Below are 19,893 nucleotides of genomic sequence, written 5' to 3' on the forward strand. Positions count from 1 at the left end.
TGGGAGCAGACTGTTTATCTGGTTTTTTATTTTTTATTTCTGTCATCTCTAATATCATTCGGTGGATGTTTTGAAACATGTTTTGTAAGTTTGGATGAATTGATTTGATCTAAATTGAAATGTTTAACAACGTCTCTTTCATGTGACATTGTAATTATTCGTTTAATAAATTGAATTAAACTGAATTTTTGAGAAATATTCAATTTAAATGCTTGTGTTTTGCTTTTGAACTGTTGATTGAGCTAAACAAACCCTGGAGGTTTTAGTTTCTCCTCCATGAATCTAAATTTAAACTCCGCTAGACGTCGCTTTGGAAGACACTGATTAAGCTTAATGTGTTTTACTTACTATGTTAACAGAATGATATCAAACTCTTGTTCTTTGGACATGGTGCAGATTAGGACTGAAATGATTAGACGGATTAAATGTGATTAATCGATAATTGAAATAATCGTCAACAAATTTAGTCATCAATTAATTGCTAACTGGAAGATTCAGACTTAAAAAAGGAAATTTACTGAAAAGCAAAGTATTCAGTCAAAATTGTACAAAAATATACACATTTAGCATTTAAAATTAATAAACTTCATGTAAACCTGTTGAAGTAATCAATTAAAATTAAAATAAGCTCCGTAATTTCCAGTCTGATGATTAATATTTTTTAAGGGTAATTTTGTTTACAGAGACATTATAATCATATTATATAATCATACATTATAATCATATTTTTATTTATGGTTTTTGTTGTGTGTATATTTTTTATTTCAGTTTTATTTACTGCTTTTGTTTTTTATTTTATATTGGATATTTAAAATATCTTCAAGCTCCAATTTTAGTTTTCACAAAATAAAATTTTGTTGTTTTTTGAGAGAGCAAATTTGCATTATTATGCCATTTTCAATGTATTACTTGAAAATGGTCTCAAAACAGCAATGTTGTCATTTATCATTGTCTGACCATCAGTGCTGGTTTTAAATGCTCTAATGTAGCTGCAGGATTTAATATGGTTGATTGCGGCATTTTATTGGACTGATTTGTGTTTCTGGAAACATTTTTAGTTGTCCAGCTCAAATCTCAAATTCTAGTAGAACTTTGTGGACAGTACAATTTAAAATTTTGTTGCCAAAGTTTTTGGCAATATTTCAGAGAGTGATAGAAAAAAAAGGAACATTTTTACATTTATTATCAAATTGTTGTAAAGCTAACCAACTGACCCTGATCCAAAGCTGTGGCCTGGTTCTTACTGTGAATTGTCAACCCGCGCCCAGCTTGAGGTTCTTTACGCATTCTTCTTGGTGAAACATGTCTGCAGTTGATACAGTTATGGTTTTCTTCTTAAAGAAACTGTTTTTCTAGATAAAACTTTTGTTGGTCTTCCTGAATCCCATCATTTCCCACTTCTTAATTTCACTTTGAACGTTGGTGACTATTTTCCTTAGATATCTTTTTACATCTTTTTTCTGTTTTATGACATTCAGCTAAACTCTTTCGGATCCCTTTATGATTAATTTGTTTCCCCCATGGCTATAAACTCAAATGTCAGTGAGGATAGTTACTCATTTAACCAGTCTTAACTAGCTTTCCAGGTTAGGTAATCAGGGTTATTTGTAAGAATCACCACAATTCTTTGACAGTATACGGCTTCACCTAGTTATGTGCACAGCTGTGCAGTGTGGAGTTCCACAAGGTTCAGTTTTAGGTCCCATATTTTTATGGCACTGTGGGATGGTATCATCAGAAAATATCACATTAATTTTTAGAGCTGTGTTGATGAGAAAGACATCAATGTTGATGATGACCTGAGATTCATTTATTCTCTTTTTATTTTAATACATTTTAGAAGTTTAGATGCCTGAGGATATTCTTTATTTAGGACAGAACTCGGTTGAAGACAGTAATAGAAGAAGCTCAGAATATTTTATCACCAGTTTCGTCTGAGTTTCTCTCTCGGTCCAATGCAGATATACTAAGACACGCTTTTATAACATGCAGAATCGATTACTGTAATGCACTGCTTTCTGGGCCTCCCAAGAAGAGCTTAACTTCACTGCAGATGCTACAACATTCAGCTGAATGCAGGCCAGGATCAGAAATCAAGCTCACATCACACTGATTCTGTGCTTTGACTTTATTAGCTTTGGAAGATGCTTATTTTTCTCTCATCTTCTGCAAAGCAATTTGTTTCTCACTTTTAGGTTTGAAAAGCCATCTATTAATAAATCTCATTGATTGGGATGTAAGTAAAGGTGCTTTCCCATTTAGTCCGCTTTAATCGAACTCTAGTTCTAGAAGGTGCGGTTCATTTGTGTGAATAATTGAACTCTGATGTGAAAATAACTGAACTCTGGTGCTGTTTGAACGCGTATGTGAACGCCAAGCGGACCAGAGGCCGCTCCAAACGGAGGAAGCGGACCGAAGCGCAGGTAAATACAACCAAAGCAAATTTGCTGCTAGCAGCAGAAATGGCTCATGGTCTTTTACCAAAAACAAAAGGGAAATCCTACATCTGTTAAAATCTGTTCCTACACCATTTTTGTTTACATTTCATGAAAAAGAAAGATGCGTGCATGTCTTCTTCAGAGGTTTTTCTGTCGTTTCCTGCAGTGGTTCTTGGTGTACCGCCCCCACAGGAGAGGAGGTGAATAGGATTGTCAATGAGTTTCGTTTGACACAGAGCAGTGTGAAAGAGAACTGCAGCAGCTGAAATTGTGACAAATGTTGACATGTTGGTCCCTAACAAAACAGGACTACCGGTTTATCAGGTGTGAAAACCTCCTAATGGGCTCGACACACCAGCAGTGACGAACGACAGTGTAAAGCCATGAACCCAACACACGGCAACAGCAGCGACGCGACAAAAATGTAACATTTTTCAACTTTCTTGTATCGCTTCACTAGCCTGAATGTACACTTCTACATGTACAAGCTCAAACTTTCACATACACAAACTTCGACAGTCGCTTGGCAGGAGGAGGGCAACGATTGTCGCCTCATCGCTCCAGTTTTACAGGAAATGGATGGAGAATTAGCGGCGGTGTCTCGTCTGTCGAGCACCTTAAGTTTGAAAAGCGATCCAGGTAACACTTTATTTGCAGGGGTGTCCATAAGTCTAACATGACACTGTTGTAAACATAAAGGAGTCTTCGTGAATCTTACGACTGTTGTCATAAAGAGTCACTCGGTAAATAATGACACTTTTAATACAAAGTTGACACGTTCAGTGGACTTTTAATTCAACATTTAGTGCTATTTTGAATTAAAAGTGTCTTTACCCAATGACACTTGATGACAACAGTCGTAAACATTCATGAAGACTCCTTCATGTTCATGATAGGTGTTATGTTAGTCATGCATACCCCTTCAAATAAAGGGTTACCCCATGTAAACAAGACAGTTTGTAGATTCTGGTAGCTTTGGACCTACTGAAGTCTACATGGACTCCATCTTTGGTTTGGGAAGGTCAAGAGCTCTATCACAGCAACCCATAGGTCCGTTATGCTTTGTCTCTTTCTTGCGGGTAGGTAGAGTTAGGATGTAGTGGTGTTAGTCTCTTTGCTGAGCCAGTATTGCCTTGTTTACCTTCCTATTACCCCTCAACCCCCTCTGCGACCTGCTGACAGCTGCAGATGAAGAGATAGGAGCCTGGAGCTCTGAGCAGGACAGGTGAGAGAGGGAGGTGTCCAAAGCACTCTGTCAGCAACAACAGCCCTGGGACATAGAGATGGCAAGCTGTTACTTCTGAAACGTCTTTCTGTCTGAGCGGGGTTATATCTCTGAACATGAAAGCTGGCACAGAGCAGAAGATGGAAAAGTCTCCTCCCTTTATTTTAAGGGGTCATCTCTCTGCTCTAGAGTTACACAGGATTTGCCCCTTAGAGGGTTCTGTTGTGTGGTCCATTTATGGGGCAGGGGGCAAGCTACGCCCCGCTTCTTGCCCTGTGTTGATGAATGGGCTCTTTGTGGGCCTGTGGAAACAAGCAGAATCTCTCCATCCACCTCCATATGGCGAGGTCTATAGATCTGCTGTAGCCTGAGGCCGCAGTGAACATCTGCCTGTTCCAGGACTCGCTCCCAACTCAGAGACACCAACTGGACACCACACATGCTTCTGGCTGTCGGTTTGCTTTCATTTTCAACGTCTCAGCGTGGCTACGGCCAAGCCAAACTGACACATGAGAGCATTAGCGCTTTAAGTTGCGGCAGGTTGGGCTTGTTTGACCCTTATTGGAAGCGTTAGGTGTAAACAGAGAAATTCCACGTGTCTGCACTTTCCTCTCTAGCTGTGTTTTCTGCTTTGCGTCTTGCTGATGAGGTGAAACGTCTTGCATGACTGTCCCGAATGTTTGTGTCTTTCTTGAACTTTTCACTTGGCTCGATTTGGCGGCAATGAAGTGACTCAGGCATACCGTCAGTGAGGTGTACAGAGAAATTCGTCTTTCCTCTAGTAATTCTGAATAATGCTGGTGCTCGGAAACCAGATGTCCATTTTTGTGAGGGTGGTCATGAGCTGGAAGTTGGATTTCTGTGGCAATAAAGCTCCACGGAGACTTAATTAAAAGAGCGACTGTGCAAACGTTTATCCACCCTCTTCAGCCCGTCAGGGGGACATAAAGGGACATTCCCATTATCTGCAGTCTCCACTCTTCACTGGAGTGTGACTGATGGGTAAACGCCTACCTGCATAAAGGTGTGATTGATGGTTAAATTCAGGTCTGTGCCCTCAGGTGAGCCTGATGATCACATGATGTAGAAAATGGTCCAGATTAAAAAGAATCACTGATTGCTTTGAGTATTATGTGAGAAGGTGAAGTCCAGCTGAAAAACTCATTGTGACTCTGCTGTTTTGTCCCATATGTGGTCTCGAAAATCTATTGAGTAAATTTTTCCACACTTAAAATGTCTCAGTGCATAAAATACATTTTTTATATCAGGCAAAGATAGCGTGAGAAAATACAAGGAGCAGTTTTCAAATCATGTAATTTATTTAAAAAATACAATTATCCAAAAAACATGGCAGTGTAGTAATCACCTCTAAACCTAAAACCTGATTGTGTTCAGAGTTATTATGCACGAAGTGTCAGTTTATGTCATACTACTGTGTATAAATCATATTTAGGTCTAGACTTTGACTAGGCCGTTCCAAAACCTTCATGCTTGATACTTGAGGGTGTTTTCACACCCGGTAGATTTGGGTCGATTGGGGACTAAAATTGTGACATTTGTTACATTTCCAGCTGCTGTGGTTTGCTTTCAAACTGATCCAAAACCCTTGAAAAACCTGTCTTCTCCTGCCCTGTGGGGGCGTTGCACCAAGAACCACTGAAGGAAACGACACAAACGCCTACAAAGAAGACATGAGCAAAATGTAAAAAAATAAATAAAGTGCTTCAGATTTGAGTGGTTGTAGGATTTCTCTTTTGTCTTTGGTAAAAGATCAAGAGCCATTTCTCTCACTAGCTCTAGACTTTGATTTGATTTGATTTGGTTGTATTTACCCAGATTTCCCTGTACTATAGTCCACTTCCTGCTTTTGGAGCGTTCGCTGGTCCACTTGGTGTTCACATATACATTCAAACAGCACTAGAGTTCACTTTAACCAAACTTAGACTTTGGTTTTTAGGTGGACCAGTTTTCTTTTTACTGGTTCCTTGGATTATTGTCCTCCTGTGTTACCCAACTTGAATTCATGTTTGCATCAAATTTACTATTGTCCCTGGACAAGAGTAAATTGTCCAGGGACTGAGCAGCAAAGCATCCTCAGATCATCACACTACCACCACCATGTTTGACTGTTCTACTTCTAAAGTGCTGGTCATTATATACCGGTCCACAGAACACTTTCCCAAAAGTTTGGGGGATCATAAAGATATTTTCTTGGTAAGCGAAAATACCAAGAAATTGGTATTTTCTTGTTTGGTCCATTTTTGTTTTGGACCAAACAAAAATGGAAGCCATTTTGTCCAAGTCTTATTATTGTTGACCCGTAAACTCTGACTTTTAGGAAACCAAGTGAGACTTGGAGCTTTAGATGTTCTGGGTTTTTCTGTGACTGCCTGGATGAGTTGTTGATGCTCTCTTGTAGTAATTTTGGTAGGCCGACCACTCCTGGAAAGATTTGCCACTCCATTTCTCGCTAATGTTTGCTGGAGTCCAAAAGCCTTAGAAACCATTTCCAGGCTGAAGAACTGGAAGAAAATTTGTTTCTCATCTGTTCTTGAAATTCTTGAGAACATGTTTTTTAAAATCTGTTAACACACTCCATGTTGTCAGACGGATAATAGATTGAAACTTTTTGAAAAAATGGAATAAAAACATTTAATTCATGATTTAACAAATGGGATAATTACTTTTCCACTAAAGCTGGGTTGGTTTGAAAAGTTAAATTTCTCGTAATAAATTTTATGCTCGGTTTCAATGTTGAAGGTCTCAAACTTTATGGATAATAATAATAAAAAATAAACAAATGGCAGATGTATATCGTCACTTTCCCAAAATAGTGAGTAAAATAAAGTGATTTTGGCAAAAAGAAAAAAAAATCACTACATCTTTCTCTCCAATAGATGTTTTGGCCATAGTCTTAAAAATTTGGCAATATGATAGTTAAAATCACAAATATTTCATCTTATAATACTTCCTTTAATCAGGGGATGAAGGAAAACTCAAACACCTGAAATATTCCAAAGTTACTCAACATATAATCTGTCCTGGGATGAGTTCTGCACAAATTACTGAGCTGGATTTCTCTCATGTTACGCAACCTGGCAGAATGGTTGAGGTCTGCTGAAACAACAATAAAGCAAACGTTTTTCCAGCGCAGACAGACACTCCGCTGATGGGGTGTTGGGACTAATTTGCTCTTGTCTGAGAGTGCGAGGCGGCCTAATCGACATTCCAAGCGTAATCCCGGCCATCTTTGAGCACTTAGGAGAAATATTCTGATCCCCCATTATCGCCCGCTGCTGCATTATTGCCTCGTTTCTTGGAGAAATGAAAACTGTATTTGCACATGAAGCTGTGTCGCCGACGTTCTGCTTGTTGCCTTAGATGCGAGAACTGTGTGGAGATGCTGTTTGTGCGTGGCTCGGGGAACTGCGTGCAATGCGACACGCCTCTGAGGAAGAGCAACTTCCGCGTGCAGCTCTTCGAAGACGCAACTGTGGACAAGGAGGTAGAGATCCGCAAGAAGGTGATGAAAATGTGAGTGAGTTTGGGTCGAGGGGTGGGCATTAGGGGTGTGGTTCTCTGTGTTTATATGTTACTCCAGGCCTCCTCCCACTTCTTAAGCTGCCTTTGTCTTCCTCATTACACTGTTTGTTTTGTAGACAATGAGTCTCCCCGGGGGGTGAGGGCGGAGGCTCTTTCTCTGCCAGATTTTTACTCCGCAGCCCCTCCCTGTCCTCTTTCACTCCATCTTATCAGTGTTTTAATAGCCCCTTAATTGAGATCTAATGTATGTGTGTATTGGGCAGAATGCAGAGATGGTTTATAAAATGGTTGATTTAATGGATGCTGTTACTGTCGGTGATTGCTCCTCTTGTTTCTCTGCAGCTACAATAAAAGAGAGTTCGACTTCCCCAGCCTGAGAGACTATAACGACTATCTGGAGCAGGTGGAGGACATAGGTAGGAACAGGAAGGCCTCAGACTGGAATAACCAATGTCTTCTCATCAAAGACCGATTGGATCTGGGAGTACAAGCCCCTCTGAGGACTTTCAGCCTGGATGGACTGAGGGTCACCATTAATCTCCAATCACTATTTTTGCAAAAAAAAAGCAAAAAAGCATCCCAAATATTTTTCATAGGGTGTACCACAAGGCTCTATTATTGCCCCACTAGTTTTCAAACTTTATCTCCTGCTGCTGGGAGCTGTCTTTTGAAAACTTGTAACATGACAGAGTATTTTTGTCTAGTTGTTAGTGCAGATATCTTAGTAGAGTTGAGATAAGAAAAAACTAACTTACAAGTAGCTTTTCAGCACGATGTGGGAGCTTGATTTAAGACATTAATTCTTTAATATTGTTAAAAAAAATAACTGGCTCTACTGGCATATTATGAAAGATGTTTGCATTGGGGTGTACTGCAGGGCTCTGAACTTGGTCACTTCTTTTTTCACTGCTGGGAGCTATCCTTTGAAATATTGTTACTTCACTTATATCAAGATATTTTTCCTACATTATAATTTAAATAATCTGCCAGTGGAACTACTACTTTTTAAAAATCAATATTAAGAAATTACTGACTTAAAACAAGCTCTTATATCTTGCTGGAAAGTTACTTGTTAGTTTCTTTCTTATTTCAAGTGTACTAATATAGCTGCACTAGAAACTAGACCAAAAATACCTTATAAAGTTTAGTTTTTGCAGTCAATTTCTTTCCATATGCTGCTGATTGCCAGCTTTATTTCCTCCTAAACACTCTGAGCCATCCTCTGTTAAGCTTTTTATTATTCTAAGTGATGTTCAGTCATGGATGACTTTAAATTTCTTCAATCTTAATATGTAAAATGGAAGCTCCTAATTGTGTCTGTAGAGGTAAAGGTGTTGATTTCGCTTCTCTCATCTGAATATTATTATTTACAGATACACAACATTACATTTTTACAGTTAAAAACAATTATGTATTATTTTTTTACTTTTAAATGCAGTTTACAATCTTACAAACAACGTTGATGTGGAGAACACCAAGGGCAGGATGGAGCAGTACCAGAGGGAAAACAAAGACAACATCCAGAGAAATAAGGCGAAGCTTGTAAGCAGCGTCCCCTCTCTTAAACAAACACTTGCATGACTTCAGATTTGACTTCAGATTTGCGGTGGGTGATGTTGCAGATTGTTTTGAGGATAATGTTTCGTTCTCCTCCCTTAGACGCGGGAGCAGGAAGAGCTGGAGGAGCTGCTGCTTCTGGAGCACCAGAGCAACGAGCAGCGGAGGCTGGAGGTGCTGCAGGAGGAGCAGAGGCAGCTGCAGGCTAAGAGGAAGAGCAAACAGGCTCTGCTGGATGAACTGGTGAGAAACATACATGTGCCGCATGTCCGTATTTACTAAAAGTGACAAGAGAAGAACAGCTGATGCACTTGCTTTAGTGCACTCTGAGGGTGCTTTCACACCAGCACTATTTAGTCCGTTTTAACTGAACTCTGGTTCGTTTGGGGACTTATGAATGCATAATCTGATCCAGACCAAAAAAGTGAACTCTTGTCCGCCTAAAAACCTAGATCTCTGTTTAGTTGAAGTGAACTCTAGATGCATATTTAAATGCCAAGCAAACTGAAGACCGCTCCAAAAGCAGAAAGTGGACAACAGCACAAGGCATTCTGGGTAAATACAACCAAAACAAATGAGGTTCCCATATACTTCATCGATGCACAGTCACATGGTTTTGGTAAGTTTTATTCAGATTTTGCACATTATTTTGTAAAAGTTATTTTGTGAAGAATTGTACAAATGTACATACTTTTACATCACATCATAAAAACGTTCCTCAAAAGTATCCGAGTACGAAAACCATATCATGGTTGAAAATAAAGCACAGTAACAAATGTTTGACCATTCAGGCAACACTTTGTTCAGAGTTCTGTCGAAACAGTTTGACCCAGGCCTGGTGTTGAGTTTGGCAGGTGGATGCTGCTCTGCAAAGACATTTTTCAATTCTCATCACAGGTTTACGTTAATGAGAACTGATTTCGTTACTTGGCGTAAAGCATGACAGGGTTTTAATGCTAGTAGGAGAAATGACAAAAGAGAAATTCTACAACCACTAAAATCTGACGCCACTCCATTTTTGCTTACATTTTGTGACCAAGAAAGCTGTCTTCTTCTGAGGTTTTAATGCTGTTTCCCTCAGTGGTTGTTGATGCAGCGCCACCCCAGGCAAGGAGGCAAATAGGTTTTTCATTTAGTTTGGTTTGTTTCACTCAGTACAGTGTGAAATCAAACTGCAGCAGCTAAAAATGAAACAAATGTTACAACTTTCCGAACCAAGTCTACTGGGCTTTCAGGTGTGAAAACACTCTCAGACACACACCGTCACCCTGTGACACCATTAAGAGCTTATTACAAATCATTGCGCTGCGGCTTGCATTGTTCTCATTCTGTGATCCCAGAGCTTTTCGGCTCCATTGTTTTGAGTTGAGGGCTTTGGAAGATATTGTTCCTGCAGAGCTGCCAGCAGAAGGACCATCACAGATAACAGGTTAAGCTGTGTGCTTGTTTGTTTAAGGCACAGGGCCTGTTGACTGTAGGCAGATGAGATCAGCTCAGACCCCCTCTGAGGGAAACTCTTCTAAACTCCGACTTCTCCGCCTCTCTGTGGCCATTTGCACACAGAATTTATTCGTTTATCTCTGATATCTGCTTTATTCTTATCAGCTAATACTTTAATTTACATATTTATGACATTTCTGGTCATTTTAAAGACTATTTTTATAGTATACCTTGGATTTGATTCAACTTTTCTTCAATTTTTAAATTCAACAAATGTAGATGAAATAGTTAATGCTGAAACTTTTGCATGGACCGGTCCGGTTACCGGTACCAGGGTGCCCAAAAGTTCCTGAATAAATACAAATACAAAAGCCTTAACAATAATTTATGACACTATTTCAGCAGTTCAAATTCATTTTAATGAGCAGTCATTGAAAGAGCTAGAATGTTGCTGCACTCTGCCTGTCAGCTTGCTGAAATAAGGCTAAAAGACTGTTCCCTCTTCCTTTATCACCTGATTAATTAACCAGCTAATATCAGTAGGACTGAAACGGTTAATTGAATAATTGGTTATTGAACTAATCATCAACTAATTTAGTAATTGATGATTCATTAACTGGTGTACACAGACTAAAACGGCCATTTTTAGAAAGCAGTTATTAAACCAAAACTGTAAAATAAATATATACATTTTGCATTTAAGATTGAAATGAACTTTCTCTGTAAATATCTTCTACCTAGAACTGCTCAAGTTTTATAGTTTTAGATTCACCCAGATCGTATTATGTAAAAAAATTATAATAAAAAAATCTCACTAAGCAGCTTTTGCTTCCCAATTATGAATCAGTTATTCCAAATATAACCAATAGATTAATCCCACACTGCATTAATGTTCACATGTTGATGTTAGAAGTGTTTTTTTACTGCAGATGCATCCTTTGTTACAAATGGATGTCATTGCTTTATTTGTTTATTAGCATCTTTTAATATTGCATAAAAAAGTTGAATGAAAAATCTGCAGCATGTACCATATTTAAAAATCCAATTAATGGATAACTAAAATACTTGGTAGTTTCAGCCTTGATCATCGTTTTATCTGCACCAATCAAAGGTTTATGTAAATACTAGTTTGCACTAGAAACTAGACCAAAAATACTTGGTGTGAGTTTGTGTTTTTTCAGTGTTCCTGTCTGCTGCATGATCTCCGCTTTAGTAGTTGCTGTACTTAGACATATGTCCTCTGACCTTGGATTTAATTGGAGGTTTTGTTCTCCTGCTCGGTTTTTAATATCTGCGCCTTCAGCCCGGTGACAGCCCGGCTGAAAGCACCACTTGCTGATGGTTATCTCGCTGCAGCGATGAATGATGGGAAGGGGCTGCCGCCGGTGCCGGCCTCGTAATGAAACGCTTTAATGACAGCCACTGAAACCGCTTGTGTTCCTCCAGGAACAGTCCAAGCTTCCTGCCACCATCTTGCTTGCTCAACACAAGGTTCGCGCCGCCCAGCTGGAGACGCAGATAGAGCAGCAGAAACAGAATGTGAAGCCGACCAGCTTGTTCTCTACTGGGATCCAGATCGTAAGTGAAACACTTTGGATCTTTTTGGTATTAATTGAGCATTGAAAAGGCTGGGAAACTTTCTTTTGTCTAAATGTTGTTGTTCCTTCCTTCTTTCCTAACTTCCTTGGTATTCTTCCTTTATTTCCTTCTTTCCTACTTTCCTTGGTATTCTTCCTTTAATTCCTTTTTTCTTCCATGTTTTATTAATTCCTTCCTTCCTTCCTTCCTTCCTTCCTTCCTTCCTTCCTTCCTTCCTTCCTTCCTTCCTTCCTTCCTTCCTTCCTTCCTTCCTTCCTTCCTTCCTTCCTTCCTTCCTTCCTTCCTTCCTTCCTTCCTTCCTTCCTTCCTTCCTCCCTCCCTCCCTCCCTCCCTCCCTCCCTCCCTCCCTCACTCACTCACTCACTCACTCACTCACTCACTCACTCACTCACTCACTCACTCACTCACTCACTCACTCACTCACTCACTCCTTTCTTCCTTTCATTTTTCTTTTCTTTTCTTTTCTCTTTCTTTATTATTTTTCCTTACTTATGGCTGAAAGACGTATCACAATGTAAGGGTTTCATATTTAGGTGATATTGATAATTATTGATTAGTTTTTGGTTTTAAATCAAAACTATTGCCAAACCGATGACACGACCATTTCTATTTTATCCACAGTTTCTATAGTTTGGTAACTTTTAAGCAGTTATGAGGCACAGTGGCTAAACTTTAAACTGCTGCTGCATCAGCTACTCAACAAGTCGTTGCTAGGTAACCATAGAGTGAGCAGTTAGTTGCTAGGTAACCATAGAGTGAGTGAGTTAGTTGATTCCACCAGCTTTGCTTAGCTGACCTTGAGAGGTTGAGCTACTAAAAGCTTTCATGCTGTGTGTAAATGGGCCACCGTTCAGTGAGTCTTCTATCCATTGAATACTATCGATTGATATTGATCCTGTGTTTATATATTGTTACTGATTTATTATTCAGCTCTAGGTTATTCATTACTTGCAAAAAAAAAATTACCAAGTATTTTTGGTGTAATTTTTAGTCCAAATATCTTATTCCACTTCAAATTAGACAAAACTAACTTACAAGCAACTTTTCAGTAAGTTATAAGAACTCGTTTTAAATCAATAACTTCCATCGGCAGATTATCTGCCAGTTGATCTAGTATTTTTCATCAATATTGAGGAGTTACTGACTTGAAACAAGCTTCTGTGTCTGGATGAAAAGTTACTTTTAAATTAGTTTTGCCATATTTGAAGTGTTGTAAGATATTTTCACTAGCACTGGACCAAAATAGTTGGTAGGATTTTGTGTTTTTGCAGTGTAGGGCCTGAAACGGAGGACTTTAGTCGTCGCCTGCTGCTTCCCCTCAGTGTGGGAACGGGCATTGGGCCTCTTCGCTCGGATCATCACATTCCTGCTGTAGCAGCGGTGGGTCCCACGAGGGCCGGGCATGTGGGCTCCGGGCTTTAGCTGCGCCGCAGTTTGTGCACATGGTGCCTGGAGAGACCTTCATACTTGGCTGTCGTTCACGTTTTCGGTCATTTATTTTCATTTTAACGGGCTGAGATAGGCTGTGTCATCATCCTCACTCCCTCCACTGCAGCCCTCATGAGACACGGTTGTCTTCTCACAGTTTAGTGATGCATGGCAAAGATATCTGCTTCATACTCACCTAAGGCTTCAAAATGCTTTTTTACACGCTCTGTTATACGTAAACTTTCACTTCTCTCTAAAGACAACTGCTTCATGCCCAGTTTCAGTGTGGTTCTCTGAATGTCACAGTTTTTAATATAATGTAGAAATTTAAACTCACTGACTGAGAGAAACGCACCACGATTGTGTTGCTTTTGGCCGCCTTCCCGGCTTCTTGCTTTAATTTCTCTTCATCTTGTCGTTTGAGCTGCTGTTAGTGGAACAGAGCTCTCACCACGCATCTGCTCGGTCGAACCGAGAGACGTGAGTCAGGGGAAAGTGTTGGTTTGGATTTCCCTTCACCTCAGAGTCCAGAGGAATGACTTTTGTTTGACTTGGTAGGCTTTCAGCAAAGAGCCGTGGGTTTGTGCAGATTGCTGGAATGCATGTATCTGCGAGCTTTTGGGAAGAAATTGGGAAAAGCACATCTGAAATATGTGGATATTTCATCGCTTAAAGAGATTTGTGCAAACTCTCTGTAGTATTACTGCAATTTAATTTAATTCATTTCATATTCACTCAATAAATATGAAGAGTTCATGTAGCAACTGAAAGAAATTATGAATGAAAGGGTAAAATAAACTTTTAACATCTTCCTCTTATCCAAACAACTTAGCTATTAACTTAGAAGACTATTAGTGACATATTTAAAATGCACAAAAACACACAACAAAACTTCAATTATATTTCTTTTAAACGCAGAAGAAGAACTTGTTTTAAGTCAATAATTCCTTAATAATGATGAAAAAGTGTGGATTATAATTAAAATAACCTGTCAGCGGCACAAGACATTTTCCCATATTGTAAGTTAAAAAGTCTGGCAGATTATTTCACTTATAACATCCATTTAATTTTTCATTAATATTGAAGAATTGGGTTGAACAAGCTCCTGTATCTTGCTGAAAAGTTACTTTTAAGTTAGTTTTGTTTTATTTTACGTGCACTAAGATATTTGAACTAGAAACTCGACCAAAAATACTTGGTAAGATTTTGTGTTTTTGCAGTATGGAAGCCCTGATTGGACACGACAGGTTTAACACAAGCCTATCAAAATGGCCTAGTCAAAGTACTGACATAATTCCAATTGAGAACATGTGGCTATACTTGAGAATTAACTGCAAAAACACAAAATCTTTACAAGCATTTCTGATCTATTTTCAAGTGCAAATATCTTAGTACATTTGAAATAAGACAAAACTAAATTACAAGTAACTTCTCAGCAAAGTACAGGGCCTTGTTTTTGTAAATAGTTCCCTAATATTGATTTAAAGAAGTACTAGTTCCATTGGCAGATTATTTCACTTACAGTACATTTTTCCGTACTATAAATTAAATAGTCTGCCAATGAAACTAGTACTTTTAAAAAAAATTAATATTAAGAAATTATTTACTTAAACAAGCTATTATCTTGTTTGAAAGTTAGTTTTGTCTTATTTCAACCAAACTAAGATATTTGCTCTAAAAACTAGACCAAACTTAGACTTGCAAGGGTGAAGTTCACAGTAACTTTTCATCCAATCTATCTGCACTTGAGCCATTAAAGAGAAACTTAAAGATGCCAGCTCTTCCCCAGCATCGTAGTCATTTCCAACTATGTCTAAAGCAGACCCTTATGTTGAATCCAGTCCTGATTTGGGAAGAGCTGGATGGGTTTCCTTTGAACTGGTGAGGGGGACTCCTGGCTAAACACCGAGTGCTAACGTCACAGTTGAATGGCCTGAAGAGGAAGTTGGCCAATCCAGGGGGGGAAAGTCGTATTAGTCCAGGTGTGATGTGTGGTGGGATGGGCCTGGTCTTGCCTCAGGAATGGTCTGGAAACCTTCTCTAATCCCTCACTTTGTAGATTGCTCTATTGAACCAGGAGACACACAAACGTCCATGTGCGGGTGCATGCAGATAAATACACTCTGTGCCCCTCCCCCGATGTCTGAGCACGCAGCGTTTGAAGAATAAAGTGTCTTTCTAAAATAGAAGTCCTCTGAAATCAAAAGACTTGCTCTGCGTGGGAGGATTTGCTGTTTAAACAGGCTGGTTGTTGTCTAACACGGGATGGAGCATGGTGCCAAGACTCTTCATGCCACCGAAGAGTTCACTTGGCACCTGCGTAGAGAGAGGCACAGATTTTAAAGGGGACTTATTATGCAAATTTCACATTTTGCATGTTTTTATTATTCCATTTGGGTCTCAACTGCTTCTAAAAACAGCCAAAGTGATTTAAAAAAAAAAACACCAAGATGCTTTTTAAGAATAGGTTCATGTTTTTTGGTATTAGAAAAATTAGTTTCAAAAACCTTCCAATCGTTAAGTCACAATCCTGGCCACCGTTACCTAGCAACCTAAGCGGAGCTCCAGCATGTTTAGTCAGCTGTTTCTACCACTGTATGCAAAAGACAAGTGTTTGGTTGTTGACTTACCTTATTAAAACTACATGGCAAAAATACAAAATAGTGCCAAGAATATTTGGTCCAGTTTATGGTGTAGATATCTTAACTCTGACCTTAACTGTGAGAATGGTTTAGATGTTGTTCTGGATTCATTTTTTGAGTTTCTTGTTTGAGTTGTAGACTGTAGACTAACAAACCTACGAACGTTCTCCAATGTTCCATGTTTTCTCCATTTCAGAAATAAGAAAAAAATCACTTACAAGTAACTTTTTAGCGAGACATAGGAGCCTGTTTTACTTAATATTGATGAAACTGTGCTTGTTACACTGGCAGATTATTGAAAAATGTCTTGTTATAAGTGAAACAAGTACTTCTTCATCAATATTAAGAATCTTTTTTCTTAATCTCTTAGATCTTGCTTCAGATTTTCTTGTTGGTTGTGCAGGAAGCTCCACTTCTGTTTTTCAAAGATTTACAGTTGCATAATTGTGCATTTATTTGCAACTTTTTTCTCTGTAAACATTGAGTTGGGGGATGTGGCCAGCAGCAGCTTATTTGGATTTAAAGTGACAAGACGTCCTAAAACTATCTAACTACACTTGAAATGAGACAAAACTAACTTCCAAGTAACTTTTCAGCAGGATATAGGAGCTTTGTACTAGTGCCAGTTCCCCTGGCAGATTATTTCACCTCCATCAACACATTTATCCCATGTTATAAATGAAATAATCTGCTAGTGGAACTAATTCTTTTTCATCAATATTAAGGAATTATTGACTTAATATTGAAGCTCCTATATGTTGCTGGAAACTTACTTATAAGTTAGCTTTGTCTTATTTTAAGTGCTCTGAGGTTTTTTCACTAGAAACTAGACCAAAAGTACTTGGCTAGGTTGACTAAAATCTCATTATTGAAAAATAATGTGCAAAAAATGTAATGAACACAGACATATCCTAACCTGTTCAAGGAAGCATAACAGGTCAAAAACATGCAAACTGCGTCTGGGACGTCTGTTTCTGTGGCAGTGAAGGTAAACGCTTCATCATCTGGGCGCGTGTGTTTGTGCTGATGGGGGATTGTTCTCAGCTGCTGCAGTGTCCCATTCCGGAAAGCAGCTGACCGATGGGGAATCTTTCCACCTTGGAGTGGCTTTCAGCGCCACCTTAGATGAAAGGTCCCCGGTTCCAGCTCCGCCAGGGGCCCATGGGCCCTCTGTCCACAGGCAGCAAAGCAGCTGACATACCTGATGAGGCCGGCGTGGGCACCTAATGAAACAGGAGGCACATAAACAAATAGCAACACACACACACACACGGATGAGCTAATGTGGGTGGAAAGTTTATCCCTAAACACCGCGTGGCAGGCTGAAATAACCCGGGCTCTCTCTGGCCACTCATTGGACACTTGGACTGTGGAATTTGCCTGCCATTGAAAACCCCGGTCACACACACACGGAGACGGTGAGAGTGTGTTTGCTCTCCTGGTTGAGTCCTCTACCGTGACCTCTGCTCAGCAGATGCACTTGTCGACGCAGGCCGCGCTCTGCAGACTGGCCCAACCTGTTCTGTCTGAGTTGTTGCTGCATACTCTCCGCAACCCCCACTGACGTTTGCACTTTATTTTCTCTTCCCTGTTCACACTCCACAGGAAAAAACACACACACAGTGATCTTCATTCCATTGTTTTAATTAAAACAAAGAGGTTTTAAGAAGGGAGTTTGCAAAAACACAAAATCTTACCAAGTGTTTTTGGTCTAAGTTGTAGTGCAAATATCTTCGTACACTTGAAATTAGGTAAAATTTACCTACAAGTAACTTTTCAGCAAGTTATAAGAGCTTGTTTTAAGTTAGGCTGAAACGATTAGTCGGATTAATTGTGATTAATCAAATATTGAAATAAACATCAACTAATTTAGTAATTGATTCATCGTTAACTGCAGTATAAAGACTCGTAAAGGCCATTTGTTGAAAGAATAACATAATCAGATCAGTAAGTAAGTCAAAAGATATATACATTGCTTTTAAGATTTGTCTTTAATTGCATCTAACCAGAACTCAAGTGGCATAAGTTCAGCTTCACCTGATTCAAATTCTGGAGAAAAAAAAAAACTCCTATTAAGCAAGTTTTTTGATCCAATTATTAATTGATTAATTAAAAAGATAATCAGCAGATCAGCAGAAAGGGCTGAGCTTTTCACATGTTGATGTTAGAAGTATTTTTAGCTGCACATTCATCCTTTGATGAATCTGCATTTACGGCCTAAAATACTGATGTTGCATTTTAGGCCGTATAATGTCATAAATTATAAGTTTATTTGTATCTATTAATGGATTTCTAATACTGCATTTAAAAAAATGAGTGGTTAAATGAAAAAATTGCAGCATGTCCAATTTATAGTCAGAACAATCGATTACTAAAATAATTGTTGGTTTCAGCACGAGTTTAAAGTCAGTAATTCCTTAATATTCATAAAAAGTATCATTTCCACTGGCAGATACTTATAACATGAAAAATGTTAGATTAGTCCTATTTCAAGTGTACTAAGCACTTTGCACTAGAAACTAGAGAAAAATAGTTGGTAAGATTTTGTGTTTTTGCAGTGTAGGAGCCCTGATTGGCATCAGCACATGTCCGTTTGCACCTCGGCCCCCCTGTGACGGCCCGGCCCGGCTTCGGTGGGCGCTTCGAACCCAGCCTGCAAGCTGGCCGGCCTCCGCTTGGCGGAAAAAGGAGTTGTCAGCTTTAGGGGCTTTGCGCCGGAGCAGCTGCCACCGGTCAGGGAGATATATTTAAACTGGTAAGACACAGGGAGCCAGCAGTTTTTACACTTGCTACTTGCTGCTCGGCGTGCCAGTGAGCAACCCAAATCCCTTTATCCACACAGAAGCACCGGCAGCTCCGGGGCAGAACAAGGAAGTGAGGACTGGGAAAGTGTTAGCACAGCTTCTAACAAGGCGCATCATTTTCAATCCCTCTGCAATGCTTCCTTTCCGTTCAGGGTGTTCGCTCAACCCACCACTGGTGGTACTTGGACTGTCTTCACTGGTTCTTCTGCTAAATATTTCCAAACAGATGAACCAGGAGCAAATACCAAGGCTGTGATGTGAAAAAAAATTCTCCCTGGCACTTGTTTGTTTGAGTACATTAACGGGGACCTTTTTATATATTTACATTTGAGCCTCAACTGCTTCTAAAAACACTTTAAGAAGAAACACCCTGACGTTTTTTTGTTAATAAGTTAATGTTCTTTTTAGTGTCTGGACGATGAGCCGTTTCAAAAATCTCCTGAGTCTCAAGTCGCACTTGACTGTCTCCTAGCAACCCCAGCCTGTCACCTAACAACCCAAGCACAGCTCCAGCATGTTTGGTCAGCAGGTTTTGCCACCGTATGTACAATGGTGGCAACAAAGGACAAGTGTTTTGTTGTTGACTTACCTTCCAGAAAAAACTTTCTGCATTCTTGTTGGTTATGCAGGAGGTTCCACATCTGCTTTTCGAAGACATACAGTTGAATAATTGAGCATATGTTTGCAGCCATTTTCATGTTAAAGTGTAAACGTTGATTTTTGTCTAATATCTATTACTTATTTTTGAGTCGCGAACTCTGACCTTAACTGTGAGAATGGTTTAGATGTTCTGCTGGATTCAATTTTTGAGTTTCCTGTTTGAGTTGTAGACGGTAGACTAACAAACCCACGAACGTTCTCCAATGTCCCATGTTTTCTCCATTTCTGGTCTTCAATTTATTCAGATTAGGAGATGATGTGATGCTTTTTGATTTGTTTTATCCTACTTCATGTTGCCAGATAGGTTCTATTTGAATTATTTCTTGATTCTGCTAGTCTGGCAGCAGTTAAACATGAAGAATTGAAGATGATGATTTTGTTTCTCATTTATTCTTGACTTTCTCTCGTAAAATGTTTCTTTTAACTCCTATTTCTCCTACTTTGTGTCGTCAGGTGGGTTCTATCAACAGGGTTTTTACAGGTGCTTGAAATCCTTGAAATGCTTGTGTTTTCAAGTTTGGATTTCCGTATAAAGTCCTTGAAAGTGCAATCTATCA

The 19,893-nt window shown here is 39.2% G+C and overlaps 1 protein-coding gene across 1 annotated transcript in view; it reads left to right on the top strand.

The window, feature by feature from the left end:
* mnat1 (MNAT1 component of CDK activating kinase) overlaps positions 1-19,893 on the top strand; it is a 54,287-nt gene that overhangs the window by 2,543 nt on the left and 31,851 nt on the right. Inside the window, exons 2-6 of the mRNA XM_008400032.3 lie at positions 7,045-7,197; positions 7,549-7,622; positions 8,645-8,748; positions 8,866-9,006; positions 11,650-11,781. Coding sequence (XP_008398254.1) covers positions 7,045-7,197; positions 7,549-7,622; positions 8,645-8,748; positions 8,866-9,006; positions 11,650-11,781 — 604 coding nt within the window. The remainder of the gene's footprint in view (positions 1-7,044; positions 7,198-7,548; positions 7,623-8,644; positions 8,749-8,865; positions 9,007-11,649; positions 11,782-19,893) is intronic.

The sequence above is a fragment of the Poecilia reticulata genome, chromosome 22 (assembly GCF_904066995.2).
Source record: "Poecilia reticulata chromosome 22, P_reticulata-male-v2, whole genome shotgun sequence".
Classification (NCBI taxonomy): domain Eukaryota; kingdom Metazoa; phylum Chordata; class Actinopteri; order Cyprinodontiformes; family Poeciliidae; genus Poecilia; species Poecilia reticulata.